Source organism: Lynx rufus, unplaced genomic scaffold (genome assembly GCF_022079265.1).
Source record: "Lynx rufus isolate CCGP_SWC_20201006 ecotype Redwood Valley unplaced genomic scaffold, mLynRuf1.p SCAF_3, whole genome shotgun sequence".
Lineage (NCBI taxonomy): Eukaryota > Metazoa > Chordata > Mammalia > Carnivora > Felidae > Lynx > Lynx rufus.
The window spans coordinates 125,786,813-125,804,416 of NW_025814845.1; the positions used below are offsets into that span (position 1 = coordinate 125,786,813).

The window sequence follows — 17,604 nt, forward strand, 5'->3', positions numbered from 1 at the left end:
CCCTTTTAAAACTCCACTGCAACAGTGAAATGGAGTCAGCAATAGTCCATATTACAGTAAAAGAAGTGTGTACATGAGGAATTAGCCACCTTAAAAAAACTACTGGAATAACAAAGTGACCTCAAATATAAATAAAATGAATATGAGTATCCACTTAATGTGATGTGAAATACCTATATCATAACTGCTTATCCTGAATAAGACACATAAAGAATATCTTATACACAACGACTGTCCTAAACTTTAGAGTTAATGCAATTTCCAAAGGGTTCCAAGTCAAGAAAATTTAGAAAAATCAGTGAAAATACAAAAGATGATTAGGAGATTAGAAGATAAGCCAAGTCCATCTCCTAATGATCATGGGTTCCCCAAAAGCTTTGGTTACGGAACCTAATATATGTTGATCCAAAAAAGGAAGCAACAGTATCTGGCATTATTGAAGTTGTGAGAGAATGGCATGATTTAAGATCTTTACATGGTTTGTCATCCCAAGAAAACCAGATGAGTTACTTGTATCATTCCATATGATCACAAGATACTTCTTAAACAATGTTAAATCCTCCTCATATATTTCCATCAGCATGCACATTCTCTACAAAATTAAAATGTCTTGAATTCAATAGAATTCTACTGCTTAACTGTTTATTATTTGAATTAAAACCACTCTTTCTACCATTTAAAACATTTTTTACGTGGCTTTAATTTAAATGTAAAGTTCCCATTATATTTAACAATGAATTTTAGAAGACAGTATAGCAGTACAGTAAGAAAATCTGATTAGTCATCAGTTAACCTGGGCTTTAGTCCTGTATCCACCAAGAATTATGTGGCTTTTTGTTTCCTCAGTTTCCTTATTTATAAAGAATAAAGTTAGATTAGGCTTTAGCCTTTGGTTCTTTCCAGATCTAAAATGTTCTGACAATAAATAATAAATGTTCTGACAAACTGGGCCCTGTGCATTAGGAGAATGTTACAAATCATGACAACTAATTTCTAATAAATTTTAAACTATAAAATGCAAGAAAATGTCCTCAAGAATCAAATACCCACCTCTGCTTGCTGCTGCTAATTTCCATAAAGAATATTTAATAATAAGAGGAAGTATTAATTTTAATTTAAAAATATGACTCAGTTTCTGCAAAGTTAAAGGAATCTCCCATTACAAAATGACTTTTATAAATAACCACTTTGGAGGGTCTCTCTTTGAAAAATTACCTAAGGCCCTTTTCCCCAAGCAAGTTAATGTGAACTTGGGAAGGGCAATTAAATTGTCAGAATTAAAAAATTTGTTTTTAACTAGAAGGTAGCCAGAAGTAGAGTCATGGGGCTAGTATTGATCGCCCGAACAGAGAACATCACTCTTCAGGTATTTACTCTGCCACCTTTACACCAGAGGCTTTCCTTCAAATCAAATCAATCTATAAAAAAGATGGCTCTTACTACTAAAATACATAACTAATCTCCAATGGCATTTCTATTTACATGTTTCCCTTTGATAATAATAATATAGTTTGTGATGTTTTAAGAATCTGCATTAAACAACATCCTGTCTCCTTAGTTAAATCAATTATAAATAAAAGTGAGAAGTCCTAAAACAGTATACAACTGACACACTATCCTCAATAATACCTATTTTAAATATTCAAATTCAACACGGAAGCATAGTATTTATCCATACTAGATTCTGTAGTTTCAACTGCTTTTTGATCACATCAACTGTTTTGTTTTGCTAACTTGATTTTTAATATGTTTATTTTCATTAACTTCCTTACTGTTAGTAAATTAAGGATAAAGGCGCATGAGTTTCATAATTAACACAAAATTAAAACTGGATGTTACCTATAAGATGCTTTATTTAATAAAAAATTAAAAACTTAAGTTCTTGACTTACATAATGAATTAGCATAAACTATGCTGATATGAAACTATACCAGTGTACAATCTATGTGCTGAGTTTTAAAACCATTGTCTAATATTCATTATTTAAAATAAAAAATATATACAAAGTATGACAACAAAAGATTTATATTTTATCAAAAAATGTTATATTAAATATTACATATCTCCTTAAGTGGAAGACCACTGAAGCATCTCCTCCACATTTAGTTTTTAAAAGCATATATTTCAGATTTAAATTTTTGTTTTCAACCTTTCAGAGTATTTTAATCACTGTAAGATCCATGTACAATATTGTCAAATAAGATGGAATTACATAAAGTGCTTAATTTTACTTCCCTCAATTTAATAAATATTATATTAACTTTTCAATTACTGTTTGGAGTCATTAGAGTGAATTCTACACAGGATAAAAAAAGTTCTAAAAGACAGTAAGCACTGCAATGCTTACTAAATATTTTTTTTTAACCAGCCTCCTGGCAACACAAAAAGGTGGCATAATAGTATTTTAAAAGGTAAAGTTCGGTAACAATGAAATCAAATTTATTTATTATGTAAAATTCTGTAATTTCCCAAAATGGTTGCATGTATTATTTTTGGTTAATGATGGCTTTTAATAAGCTCCATATTAAATCTATACCACAAATTTTAAATTCAGTTATTGATATTTCTCTCCAAATAAAGGATTAACAGATTGCCTATGTATCAGTTTTAGAAAACAAGTCCCTGTCTCCAGATATAAAAGGAAAAATTTTCATAAAAACATTTTTATTGTCACTGATAGACTTCAGACTTCACAACTCAATGTTAAATGAGTTAAGAAGACAGAAAGGTACTTATTAAATTTTAAGTTCACATAGTAACATCTGTTTGATTGAAAAGTATAAAACTGCAAAAAGGCTGATTTTTTTTTAATGTAAGAGTCATTAGCCAAAAGCAAAAAAAAAAAAAAAAAAAGAAAGGAAAAAATATATGTAACTGTGAAATCTATAGTACCACATAAAAAGCACATGAACCCTAAAAGCAAAAGTGGCCTAATTAATTCTACATCTTATTTCTTCTTCCCCACCTCCTGTAGTTGAAGATGTAGGGCCCTCAGACTATTATTGCTTTTAGATCACTTTGTTATTGACTATTCTCTGTATGATCATTTATTTTAAAGGACTGATGTCACATTTGGTGTTATATCTGATGACATATTGTGGACATTTTCTTCCAGAAATGGCTCTTTAAGGCTGAGTGCAAGAGGTTAAGCTGCCTGACTGAGGCCAAACCTAAGATCACAGACTTTTAATCTAAATTCTTAATATCCTTATTGAATGTAATTTCACATTTATTTTGTATACTACATACTATCATTTAACCATAAACTGATGCGTGTTAAACCAATACCTTGAAAAAAGGGAATTAAAACTATCTTATTAAAAAATAACCAATTTACATTTTATAAAATCAAAATTATTTTAATGTAGAGAGGAGCTTCCCCCCCCTTAATCAATGTATCTTAATTGGATTTCAAAGGGATAAAATATTAAGTGAAACCCTATGGTCAGAGAGAGTATATTATTAAATCCAAAGGCTTTTTCAGTTTTCTCCAATTTGCTCATCAGGCTTTTCCCTAATCTGAATCACAGTGATATGCATTATATCAAAAAAGGAAAAATGTTTTGTTAAGCTTTGATAACAAGATGATGCAGAATGGGAACATATGAAAATAATGTCTATTCTCTTTTTCCAGGAGCCATCCATCACACCCATCTACAAATCAAGGCTCAGAAAGTATCTGGGCGCTTGGACATTTATTACCATCTCTCCCACTTCATAATCTCATGCTAAAATACCATGGTTGAGGGAAAACCATATACACACAGCAGAACCTGGAAACCTATTTGGTTTGTAAATGCTGTGTTTCTGATATTCATGGATTTAAGGCAGGCGTCCTGGATTAATTTACTCAAAGCTGAATGTGTCGCTTAAAAAGAGAAATATTTTATCCTCCTACTCTGAAACAAAGAGTCTGCGTTAAGTAAGTTTTGCATGTGTAACATAATAAATAAATCCACTTGACACCATAATTTAATAGGAACCTACACTAACTGTAAAAAACTTAACTTCTCTTTCTGGGGTGAGTAACTATGAGATGTGGCATAGACCATTTTACAGTGCCTTGTAATAATGAAGTTATGCTCTTCATTACCAAGTACTGTACCTGCTGCTATTGGCAAGGAGTGGTTTATACACTGACCATGCTCCACGGCTGTTTTTAGTGTCGCTTCAGGATGTGTCGATCCTAGAGGGTTACGCACAAATCGTCGCCGGCGCCGCAAGTCATCTTCCCAGTGGTCAAGGCGCCAGAACTCACGAGGACGACTACAATGAAACAGAGAAGCCACATATGTTAGCAATTATCAAACAGCGTGGTAGCACTGAATTTCTGCATAAAGCTCTCCTTGTTTGCTCTGCCTTTTTTTTTCCCCTCCCCTTCCTCTTAATTCTCCTTCCACCTCACACTCCCCTTTTCTGCAATCTTTAACTTAGGTATGTCCTTGAAAATAACAATATCACCTTCCAGTCTAAGGAACTCCTTTTCCTTTTTCTTGGAAGGTGAAATGAGCACTAAATACATCATTTTAAAATGAATTGCTGACAGTGTGATCAGTTTCCCCACACTCTAGTGGCATGTGCTCTGATTTCAGCCTCATTTCAGCCTCAGCAGGGCACCTTTCTCTGTGGCTGCATTTATAAACCAGAATAGGGAAAAGGCTATTATAAATATGGTATAGCATTACCTATATTAATCAAAGTCTGTCCCCCTTCATTTTTCTTCCTAATTTGTGCCTTTTTGCACAAGGTCAGTAAATCATACCATGAATTCTTGGTCCAGAAAGTGTTAACTTTAATGAATATCTCAGTTACATGGTTATGTATGTGATAATAAAATATTACTCTGTTTAGATGTGCAGGAATTTAATTAAAATAATCTCTTAAAATATTCATTACATTTAGCCCCTGAGGCTTAGAACAACACAAGAAAATGCATTTCTTTTCCATTTACTGTTTTTAAATAAACCATTCCTATAGAGTGAAATAGCAATCTATTTTCAAGCAAATCAGATTGGATTTCTGTTTTATGTAGTGTGTTTTTATATTTAATTAAAAACTACATGCTATATGATGTGCAATAATTGCTATATCAAAAGCATACTTTTGGAAATGTATTTTTTAAAGGGTTCTACTATATTTTCCCCAATTATGTAGATCTTTTATATGGCAATATATAAATGTCAACTCTCCCTCTTATTAACTAATCATAATCTAGCATGGTGGAAAATATAAGGAAAATACTACTATGAAGTTTTTTTCCGTTACAGTAAAAAAAAAAATCTGCACAATACATTTATTCACTAAAGATACACAGCATGAAAATTTCTAAGCTTCAACAATTAAAAAATTCATCATCAAAACTTCTGTAAGGAATGACTAATACAAAATAAAATTGCACTTGTATTTCATGAGCTAATAAAATTGTACCTGTCAGCTTTGACATATTAGTAGTCTTGACCAACTGACAGTCCCAAAATACTCACTTAAAAGGAACTCTTATTTTGATGTTTTAGAGATGTTATCTTAAAAAATTCAAAACAGATTCGTAAATAAGTCCTTTATAGATTAAAAATTATCTCAGGTTAATAAAAGCATAGACAACAAACAGTACATTATTGAAAGAAGATATGTTTAAAAATAATAGAAATCCAATGGTCTTTTATGAGAAAGCCGGGGACACAATGAGAACATCAAAAATGTCCTTTGTTGATTTTAATCATGCCCAAAGAGGAGATATAATGTAATCAAATGGAATGCAAAAAAAGTGTTAGAACGGCAGTCCTCAAAAAGAAAAATTAAAAAGCTCTTTTATTCTTTTTTGTACTGCTGTCTACAGTTTAAATGAAAACTATTATAATACCACTTAAAAACAAGTAAGAAGCACCTACAGAATACATACATAATAAGCAAAAGACAACAGTTGTTTGAACTCAATTAATAAAATTCTCCTTAGGTGAAAGGGGAAAAGACGGTACACAGATGGCTACGTGTATGGCTTTGATAGTCATGGAGCTTGGATAGGCACTTCATCATTCTGCCTACCTACATTTATCTGTTAAAATTATTATCAAATATCAGCCAGGATGCAGTCGTGAATCACAGGCTGCTCCTCGTCTTCAGGGGAATGATACAATGAGGGTCTATTCATCAGTGCGGCAATCGGCACAAGTAATTAGTTCCCTAGACTGAGATCTCCTACAAAGCCTATTTCAGTCAGCACCACAAACATATGACGATGTAAAGCTAATGAAAGCTGCTAAAATTTGTTAACCTTTTCTGCCATCAATCCTTCTAATATTCTGTGCTTCAGTATTATGCAAAGGTGGTAAATTATTAATTTGTCATTCATCCATCCTTCTGAATTTTGAGTCAAATTAAATGATATCATTTTTCTTGATAACAATTAAAATTATAAGAGATGTTAAGCTGCTATTACAAAATTATTACTAAATTAGGTAACAATGCGTTCTAGTATAATGCATGAGGGTAAAGTCAAATCCAACGGCTACTAAAGCACGTGAGCAATATTTTTTGTCAGATAGTAGAAAAACCAGAGGAATTTTAAAAGGATTCACAAATTAGCAAGTAACTCAAACAATATCTACAAGAGTAATAATCAAAATTAGGAGGAAACAGAACTATGATATTTATTTTTGTGCTCTTTAATACTAACAAAAATGGTTTCAGTGGTGACAACTGGCAAAAACAAAAGCCCCAATATATCAGGAACTAAGAATTTGTTCATATGGTAGAAAAATATTTAAGGTAAGTTTCATCTTTAAACATATACGTAGTATCAAAAATTTAAAAATACTTAGATACAATCCAAAAAAAACCCAATAAAGAACTTTATACTTCAGCATGATAATGTTTACAATATCCTGAAGCTAAAACTCAGACTACCTTTCTCAACACAAGTAGGAACAATTTAAAATCATCTGAAGACAAAGCAAAAATCACTTATTTCAGAGCACAAATCTAGAATGTATTACAAAAATCACCCAGAGAGCCCAACAATTTCAATATATTTTCTTGAGAGTCTCTTCATTATAAAGCACTGCTTCAGGTGATATAGGATACAAACCCTCAAGGAACTTACTCATAATCGAATAGCTATTAGCCTCATTTGGAAAAAAACAGCATTTATCATCCAGTTTCTGATGCTGCGAGTAATACATGTTCTTTGGGGGAAAAGTCACACTCATTTTTTTCAAATAAGGGTAATTACTAGCATGTTTTAAGTCATTTACATAGGAACAGAACAATGTTTTATCCCTCCAATCCTGTTCCCTCCAATAATATACACTCCTAGTATTAAGTTCTATCACTGAAAAAATGAGGCATACTTTGTCACTTTAGAACAGTAATGGAAAGGAGAATGTGTAGGTTTCACTCACCAACTTTCTGTAAGTTTTGATCATTCACATAAACACTGCACTCTCATTTAAGAAATACTTCCACACCCTCCCCAAAAGCCCCTTGTAGAGGAAAGAGGATAAGAAATTATCAAATTTGGCATAATCAAGACAACTGTCTTCCCATAAGGTTATGAATTAACTAAATAAGTTATTGTATATTTTTAGAGTTATCATCAATGGCATGGCTAGAAAAATTTTAAAAACATCAGGTATTCAGAAACTGTTGACCAAATACAAGCATGGTTAAGATGAGAAATTACTTATTCTGAGAGTTTACAGGTATATATATCTGAATCACTATATTCCTTTATATATCTGTACCTATCCAAAAAATTATATTAATACAACATGATGCCAAATTCACAAACATTATCGGTATCACTTCTACCAGTAATTAAATCTTACCACATAAGATCTGGAAATAAAACCTTCTGTATAAAAGGTGCTGTAGGTGCTGTACTTAGGTATCCTATTAGTACATAACCTCCAAGTCTAAAACCTTTAACTAATAGAAATACACATGTTTTCGAAAAGTTGTGGATGACACTAAAATTAAATGTTCTAACTTTTCTTTCTAAATATTTTCCCCCAATTCTATGACCTAATTTCAAAATCAGAGATTAAAACTACAACTTTTTCTAATTATAAGTCAATGAATTGCCTTTCTACCTTTTAAAAAAACTTTACACTTATGTGTTTGTAACATACACCTTTAATACATCATTGCAATCTACATAAAAGAATATAAAACAATGCCATTTTAATATATAGAATACGTATTTTCTGTTCTATAAGAACAGAATCAAATAGATTGTTGAAATATATCTTAGAGGGAAATAAACTCAAACATTAATAGTCTGTTAATTCCCTTTCTGATCTCAAGTGTGGTTAGTGATTTGATGAGGTGAAACAAATGAATTAAGTATGACCCAAATGAGAATCAGGTGGAAAGGGCAGAAGCAAAACAGTGAATCAGTAACTAAAGTATGATACACTTTCTTCCTCTAATATTTAAATGGCTCAACTATAAATAACCTATTATTTTTCACATGTAAATTAGAAGACTTTATTTTTTTCAAATTTTTTTTAAATATATCTTTATTTTTGATAGAGACACAGAGAGACAGAGCATGAGCTAGGGAGGGGCAGAGAGACAGAGATACAGAATCTGAAGCAGACTCCATGCTCTGAGCTGTCAGCACAGGGCTTGACACAGGGCTTGAACTCACCAACTTGCAAGATCATGACCTGAGCCAAAGTCGGATGCTTAAACAACTAAGCCACCCAGGAGCTCCCAGAAGACTTTATAAAGTTCAATTTTTTTGCGAAAAATATGGCAAGCCAATTCGCCAATTAATAATGTATGTATGGATGAATATGGAACTAGAACCCTAAAACATTTTCTAATAAAACTGACTGACTCTTACCTTGAGCCAGCTGCTAAGAATACAAAGATTAATAAGATATTATCCCTGGCCTCATGGAGAAGACAGATGTAAAAATGATGAGAATTCAAAAAAATTTTCTGTAAGTGGGGAGCTGGGTGGCTCAGTCGGTTAAGTGTCAGATTTCGGCTCAGGTCATGACCTCATGGTTCATAAGTTCGAGCTCTACCTCGAGCTCTCTGCTGTCAGCAGAGCCTGCCTGGGATCCTCTGTCCCCTCTTTCTATGCCCCATCCCCACTCATGTGCTCTTTGTCAAAAATAAATGGACATTAAAAAAACAAAAACAAAAAAACTGTTTGGAATAGAGCAGAGCTCTATTAAGTAGCTAGTAAACTGCACAACTCCAGGGGGCAGTGTTCACATCAAGATTTGTATGATACTCCTGGAGTTGTGCAATGCTCATTTTGTATTTCTATATGAACAGCCTTTAGAATGATAGGGTGTTATGAGAACACTTTATCTTTTTCCCTCTCCATACAATGTTCAGACTCCTTCCTTTCTCTCCCAGAGTTAAATATAATCTTGGGGAAAAAGAACAGAACAAGGCCCTTCAAACACTATCAGTAGCAGAAAAGGTGTTCAGACCAGGACTGACATTGTGAAAAAATAAAAAAAAACAGGTAAAATTCAATATACAAAAGAAAATAATCAAGAACAAAAAAACAAAAAAGAAACATTAATATTTATTTCACTGAAATCATTAAGTTCATAATTGATATATTAAAGCAATTTTTGATATTATTCTGTTATAGTAAAACAGCATTAATTACTAAAATAAGTAGTAGCTATGTATGTATTCCAATTATTGCATAACCGAACTGTATTGACACTTATCCAAATTAGTGAGATGCACCTATGTTTGCCATCTTACTGTTTTTAGTGTCATTTTCATGTAACTTGGATCTACATCAATAAAAGAATGCTAGTTTTAAAGAGAAAAACTGTCACAATGAAATTATATTAGAAAAATGTCCCATTTTCCATCTTACCCACTTCCTTGTGACAATATCTGATAAATCTTGATAGTCTTAACAAAAGTCGGCAATAAATTCTTCTGGCTAGAAGAAAAGTTCTAAATACTAGTCAATTTTAGTACCTCATATTTTGTTCTAAAAATTTTATATTACCTGTTTTTTTAATTCCTGTATCTGGCTCGCTTTCATTTCCATATTTTTAGATTAAAAATTAATGCTAGATATTAGTTACAACTTAAACAAATGGTAACCTCTAAAAAGAAGTAGACATTATCATTGTACTGTCAGCTAGAAGATAAAAGTGCTTAAGTTCTAGAAGGGTTTCACTTTCTGCATAAATCTTGGTGAAATAATGTTCAGGTACTATAGGGTATCACATAATAAAAGAGAATGCTTTATCTCACAAACTGAAATCTACTGTGCCTTCATGCAGATAGATAGAAAGAATATTAACTAAAGCCTCTATTTACCAAGTACCAACTATAACTCAAATGCAGGTGATCTATGCACTGTGCTGTCTTAACGAAAATAAAAGGAAAAGAAAAAAACAACCCTTCAACTACACAGATCCAACAGGAGAGAGACATCTTCTAAAGCATAATTCTTTCTTTACTGAGGCCTGATATAGAATCACTAGAAAATTGTATATACTATTTAATTATGTAAAACTATATTTTATGTAGTCATGAATTTCTTTGTGGTACTACTCAATGTAATTCTCTGTTAGCTTTTAGAGACATGTAGATACCCATCTTCAACTAGTTATTTACTTAGAATATTTTATAAAAATATAATTGTGTAACAATTGTTTAAGAAACAATCCCATAGTTTTCCTAGCTCCTATTAGCCTGTTAATCATTTCTTTATTCACTTAGCATTTTTACCAAGAAGTAAGCAAAATTATAAGAAAATAACAATCTAGTGTTAATTGTCCTACCAATTAAAACTCTAACAAAAGACAAATGCAAAAAAAATTAAACAATGTTGTTGAATACTAGAATCCCCAAAACTCACCTGAGTAGCCATACTATTTAGACAAATCTGATCTATTTTCTCCAAAAATCTGATTAAAAAAAAGTAATTCACCGAACATCTATTTAGTGCCAACTCTGAACCAATCTTGGTACATCCATATAAATTGTGCTTTTATAATTTTTTATGTTATAATCAGGATAAAAAAAATCATCACATATCAAAAATAATACAACTTAAAATAGACAGCATTTGGGGCACCTGGGTGGCTCAGTTGGCTGAGCATCTGACTCTTGGTTTTGGCTTAGGCCATGGTCTCACAGTTCATGAGTTTCAGTCCCACACTGGGCTCTGCACTGACAGTGTGGAGCCTGCTTGGGATTCTGTCTCTCTCCCTCTCTGCTCTTCCCTGCCTTTCTCTTTCAAAATAAAATAAAATTAAAATTAAATAAAATAGCATTTATTCCATTGGACTACTCTGTGCTAGATACTGTATTCTTTTGAACACATTATTACCAAGTCTCACAACAACACTGCCATAACTAGATACTGTTATATTTATTTTAAAGAAACAAAGAAGAAACGAAGTCTTACCCATCAGTAGTAAATAGTAAGTCTATGGGCTTCAAAGCCTATGAGCTTTCACATAACATTTCCTCTAGAAATTCACTGGATACCATTATAGCTATGATCAAAGTTCTAATTAACCCTGCCTGAGAGGACTGAGGATTTCATTAAGGTTTTAATGAGGATCTATTTTGTAAGTTCCATGAGGACAAGCGTTTGTGTCCATCTAATTCACTGACCAAGCACAGTAACTGGAACAAAGGAGGCACTTAATAAATAACCAATTGAGGAATGAACAAGCTGACTCTTTAAAGAAACTTAAATGATAAACAGGAGTCTGCTGGGCAAAATGGAAAAGGCATTCCAAGCAGAGGAAAGAGCATGGACAGTGGCATAAAGACATAAAAAGGCACCTTTATCTTAAGAAGTTTGGGTAACAAAGATCATTTCAAGGCAACTTAGGAGTGGCAAAAGCTAAGTAAGGAAATATAGGTTTAGAACCAGATTTAAAAAGGCCTTGTATAATTAACTAAAGTAATCTTTACATCTTATACTCAACAGACAACCAAGCTTTCTCAATAGAGAACTAATATGATCAGCTTTATGTTATGTGGCAGCGATATAAAAAAAGGCAGTGGGGATGGAGGCTAAAGCTAAGATTCAAGTGATCTATCTGAAGGGGAAGAGATAAGATTTTGTGAGACATTCAATATGGAAGGTTAGGAAAAAGGAGATAATGAGAACAAAACTGAGGTTTGTGATAAAAGGGTAAAGATACTATTTAACTGAAATGATGTAGGTTAAGTAGCTGTGGTTGGGAGAATCATGTCCTAGACACCTAATAATGTCTAGGCAGAAATGTCTAATAACTAATCACTAGAACTTGGGAACTCAAAAAGCAGTCTGAGCAGTGTTGGGAGTGAGGAACTTAGATATTCATCTAACAAAAATTTAGTGAGAGCTAAGTATGTGCTAGATCCAGAGAAAACTATATTGAAAGGACAGGAGAAAAGTGAAAATAAAATCTGGGAAATTCCAATATTTAAAAAAATGGCAGATGAAAGGATCACTTAAATAGAGAAGAAAATGTTCCATATCATCAAGATAATAAGAGAACCAAAATAGAACAGTGCCAAAAAAGACAAAGCAGCAAAGACTCTTCACAGAAGTGGGTGGGCAGCCAATACTGAATTCTGCATAAGAATGTTTAGAAGGATGGGGTGCCTGCCTGGCTCAGTTGGTAGAGCATGAGAGGCTGACCCTAGGGTTTTAGTTTGAACTCCACGTTGGGTGTAGAGGTTACTTAAAAATATATTTTTTAAATTGGTTTAAAGTTTATTTATTTTTAGAGAGAAAGAGCACAAGCGGGGGAGGAGCAGAGAGAGAGGGAGACACAGAATCAGAAGCAGGCTCCAGGCTCTGAGCTGTCAGCACAGAGCCCAACGCAGGGCTTGAACTCATGAACCATGAGATCATGAAATGAGCCGCAGTCAGATGCTTAACCAACTAAGCCACCGAGGTGACCCAAAAATAAAATCCTTTGAAGACTTTTTTTTTAATGTTTATTTTTGAGAGTGAGAGAGCATGAGCAGGGGAGGGGCAGAGACAGAGGGAGACAGAGAATCCCAACAAGGCTCCATGCTGCCAGCGCAAAGCCTGACGTGGGGCTAGAGCCAGTGAACCGTGAGACCATGACCTGAGCTGATGTATGGTTCAACTGACTGAGCCACCCAGGCGCCCCCCAAATAAAATCTTTTTAAAAAATGTTTATAAGGATGAAGAATGAAGGAAAGCTTTTATGTTTTTGTGTTTTAAGATATATAACTTAGCTGTGCCAGGGTGGCTCAGTCAGTTAAGCGTCCGACTTCAGCTCAGGTCATGATCTCCCTGATCATGAGATCAAGCCCCACATTGGGCTCTGTGCTGACAGCTCACAGCCTGGAGCCTGCTTTGGATTCTGTGTCTCCCTGTCTCTCTGCCCCTCCCCGACTCACGCTCTGTCTCTCTCTCTCAAAAATAAATAAACATTAAAAAAAAAGACATATAATTTATAGGCCATCATAATGTCTACCTGTTTAAAGTGTACAATCCAACAGTTTTTAGTATACTTACAGAGTTGTGCAACCATCACCAAAATCTAATTCTAGAATATGTTTATTTCCACTAAGGAAATCCCATACCCCATACCAGTTATTTCCCATTTTTCCTTCTTTGACAATGGACACACAGAATATTTCACAGTATGCAGGGCAGAAGGTAGGTGAATGTGTCTGCTCTGGCCTGGATCTTCTAAAGTCTGGACTAAATTTAAAATAAGACAAACTGTAAGGGATTGATAAAAGACATTTTTATTCATATTGGAATTTTCTGGAGAGCCTAAGGGCTATGAGAATATGTTATTTATAAAAAAAAAATCCCCAGAGACTATTAAAATAAAATTTATAATTAATTCATATAAGATATATAATAACTAAAGCTTTAGAGTGATTTATATTAAAAGCCAGTAATCTTTAAAATTTCTGGATATGATATAAAACTATTTTGGCTTCATTTATTTAAAAGGACTTAAAATTAATCACCTTAGCCCCACCATATACTAGATCTATGATTTCTACATAAATCACTGATCATCTTTGGGTTTCTATTGCTTTATATGAAATAACTGTAACTTGTTTAAAGCCCACCTCATAGGGTTGCAGTGATGAATCAAATGAAACGGAGTTGTGAAATTGCTTCAATAACAGTAAAATGCTATGTAAATATAAGGTATTATTTTTAATTAGTAATGAATTTAAGTATTTGGCTACTTCTACATGCCATTATTTTGGTAAAGCATGTGTTCAAGTGGTATCACCAGCTACTTCAACCATGATTTAAAAATAAAAACATGGGGTGCCCGGGTGGCTCAATAGGTTAAGCGTCTGACTTTGGCTCAGGTCATGATCTCGCGGTCCATGGGTTCAAGCCCCAAGTCAGGCTCTGTACTGACAGCTCAGCGCCTGGAGCCTGTTTCAGATTCTGTGTCTTCCTCTCTCTCTGCCCCTCCCCTGCTCACACTGTCTCTCTCTCTCTCTCTTTCTCTCTCTCTCAAAAATAAACATGAAAGAAAGAAAGAAAGAAAGAAAGAAAGAAAGAAAGAAAGAAAGAAAGAAAGAAAGAGAAAGAAAGAAAAGAAAGCCCTGATTAATATTCCCTTTAACATCCCCCCGCAATGATTAGCTCCAAGCCCCTGGCAATGATTAGCTTACTTTCTTTCTTTAATAAAGATTTCCGTATGCTGGACATTTTATATAAATGGAATCATACAATATGTAGAATTTTGTGATTGGTGGGTGGATCTTGGGTTTTATAATTAGAAAATTGAAGCATTCACTTGGTTACTTAACTATTTATTCACTTCTCTCCCCTTTCCTCTTTCCTGAGAAGTGCAATTTTCCTAATTATCCTTTCCTAACAATTATAATTTTGTTGAGATATCACTTCCTAAATGGTTGGATGACTTAAGGAAAGCTGACTCTAAGACAATTAGGACAATCTTGTCATTCTTGCCAGTCATTGGTTCCAGATCTAGCTTTAAACCAATCACTGAATTGACTAGTTCTAAAATCTAGCTCTAAACCAATCACTGCATAAAATTTTTGCCTGGCAATCATTTTTCACCAACTTGAAATGCGAAACTTTTATTTAGTGGTTGAGATACTAGTTTTCCCTTTCTCTTGATGAGTTGAAACAAGGAAATGTTAGACCCAGTTGCTGGCAATTATAATACAACTGTGAAGAAGAGAGAGTGGGGTAAAAGTTTACATACCCAGAGACATAAAATTGAAAGAACTGTAAAAAAATGGAGCTAAAGACCTGCCCCCCAAGACTTAACCCTTCCACACTTCATATAATAAAAGATAATATACTTTTTCACAATTTAAAGAAGAATTTCACTTCACTTAGAGCCAGGTTTTCTATTACCTGCCTATGAAACCATCTAACAGATATATGGATTACTGGTGATGCCATTAGCAATTTGATTACAGTTGTGAAAGGAAAATCGGATAGTAGTGAACGCATGCTTTGGTGGAGATAGTTAATACTGACTTTGAAAGGAATTAGGGAGATGGGGTGGTAGTTTTAAGAGAGTAAAGAATAGATGTAAGCATGTTTGCAAAGGGAAAAGACCAAATTAAAAAAAAAAAAAAAAAACAAGATGACAAGGGGGAGTAGGGTAAGTGCAAGCAGCACTGTAGAAAGAAGAGGTGTGATCCTGTGAAAAGAGTGCAATTACCCTGGAAGTGAAAAAAGTCACCTTCTTCTCTGTGACAAGATGGAAGGATGTAAGGCTCTGTACTTTTAATAGTTCAGGGTTCAAAAGAAGAAAAACTGAAGATCTGATTTTGGCCTGATTATTTCTATCTTCTCTACTCAATAACAAGTTTTTAACAGAAGAATAGAATAGAGAGATAACAATTAGAAGAGTTGCCTTGGGGAATTATGAAAGAAAGCTGACTAAAAGCAAGTTTAAGGATGGCTAAGTAGTTACAAAGGTCTGAGATTAGAAACCATTCATCTAGAGTGGCACTAATCTGTACAACTGTGATTTTTGCCTCCCAGCTATACTCAGCAATCTAAGAACAAGAGTAAAATAAAGCAGCTAGCAAAACTCACTCAAGATTTAGGACTGATTTGGTTGGCAGGTCAAAATAAGGAAAGTTAAGGCAAATGAGTAGACTGGTAAGAATATCTGGGTTGGATAAGAATGATAAACCTGTAATCTTTCTGGACTTCAATAAATAAATATAGGCTCATTTAGGGTGCTCAATCAGTTAAGCATCCAACTTCAACTCAGGTCATCATCTCACAGTTTGTGAGTTCAAGCCCCATGTCAGGCTCTGTGCCAACAGCTCAGAGCCTGGAGCCTGCTTCAGATTCTCCCTCTCTCTCTCGACCCTCCCCAGCTAGTGCTCTCTCTCTCTCTCTTTCTCTCTCTCTCTCCCCCCAAAATAAATAAACATTATATATACTTACATATATATGTATAAGCTTCATTAGACATTGACTTATTGAGAAAACAAATTTACCCTGCTTTCTACACCACTAATATTGAGGATAATTTGGTTTTCCAATGAATTAATCAATATATCTGTTTAATCAATGTATCTAGCCCCTTTACTTAATATTATGAGTTTCCAACTTGAACTAACACAAGCCTAAAAAGAAAGAATGGAGGCTTACACTGTATTTGAAGACTGTCTTCAGTCTTCAATCTATAGGCTTACTCTAGTAATTAGACACAGGGCTGGACAATATGCGTGCAGAGAACGATCTGAAGACTCAGGAAGACAGGACCTCATTCTTTTGAGAAATATGTTACACTGTACTCCTGGAAAGGGGATGGTAACTAAAAATGACTGACTGCCCATAATATCAGGGACTCCAGTAAGAATTTTACATGTGGTCTTTTTTAATGATCAAAACACACTTTAATTTAGGAATATAATCCCAGAATAACAAATTAAATCCTAATTTTGTTACTAAGAAACAGAGTTAGACCTCACATCTCTGACTTTCTATTACCAAAAAAAAATTTTTAATAATGCTACTTCCATACTGCTATGGAAGCATTTTCATATTAGGCTCATTAATATATTCATTATGGCAAATTACTGTAAAGTTTAAACATTCCTTTGATCTCAATGGGACCAAAAACTTCTTATAAATTATATGAAAAACTTCTATCACACATTACAATAAAGAACAATTAGAAAATAGCATAATTTTTCCCAAATTGACTAGCTATTAGATTGGTGGAATGGGGGTAAGGGGTTATAAGGCTCTGTTGCTTTTTAATGGATAAGTAAGACTAAGGTAAATACTAACTACTGTGTAGTACAGATCAGAATTTGAAAAGCCTGGAAACTGTTTATATTCACTGAATGTTTCTAGTAGCTCCAATCACTTGTCCCAAATATGGAAGCACTAAATGGTCTATAAGCATATATATAAAGGAATATCAGAGCCAAGAACCACTGTTTTGGCATTTAGGACCTCATTTCTCTCAAACTGAGCCCCTATATCACATTTTTGTTGCTGTTGTTGTTAAGATAGTTGTCATAGGACAACAGGAAAAAATAGCAAAGAAGTATCAGCTGCTCTAGTATGATATTTTTACCTTTAAATAAATAATTTAAAGGCTTAAATGCAGTAGGAACCCAGCAAAACACAACACCACTTCCTGC

At 33.7% G+C, this 17,604-nt stretch overlaps 1 protein-coding gene across 1 annotated transcript in view; it reads right to left on the reverse strand.

Moving 5' to 3' along the window:
- LRBA (LPS responsive beige-like anchor protein) overlaps positions 1–17,604 on the reverse strand; it is a 792,976-nt gene that overhangs the window by 297,997 nt on the left and 477,375 nt on the right. The window contains exon 38 of the mRNA XM_047092315.1: positions 4,106–4,266. Within this exon, the coding sequence (XP_046948271.1) occupies positions 4,106–4,266 (161 nt within the window). The remainder of the gene's footprint in view (positions 1–4,105; positions 4,267–17,604) is intronic.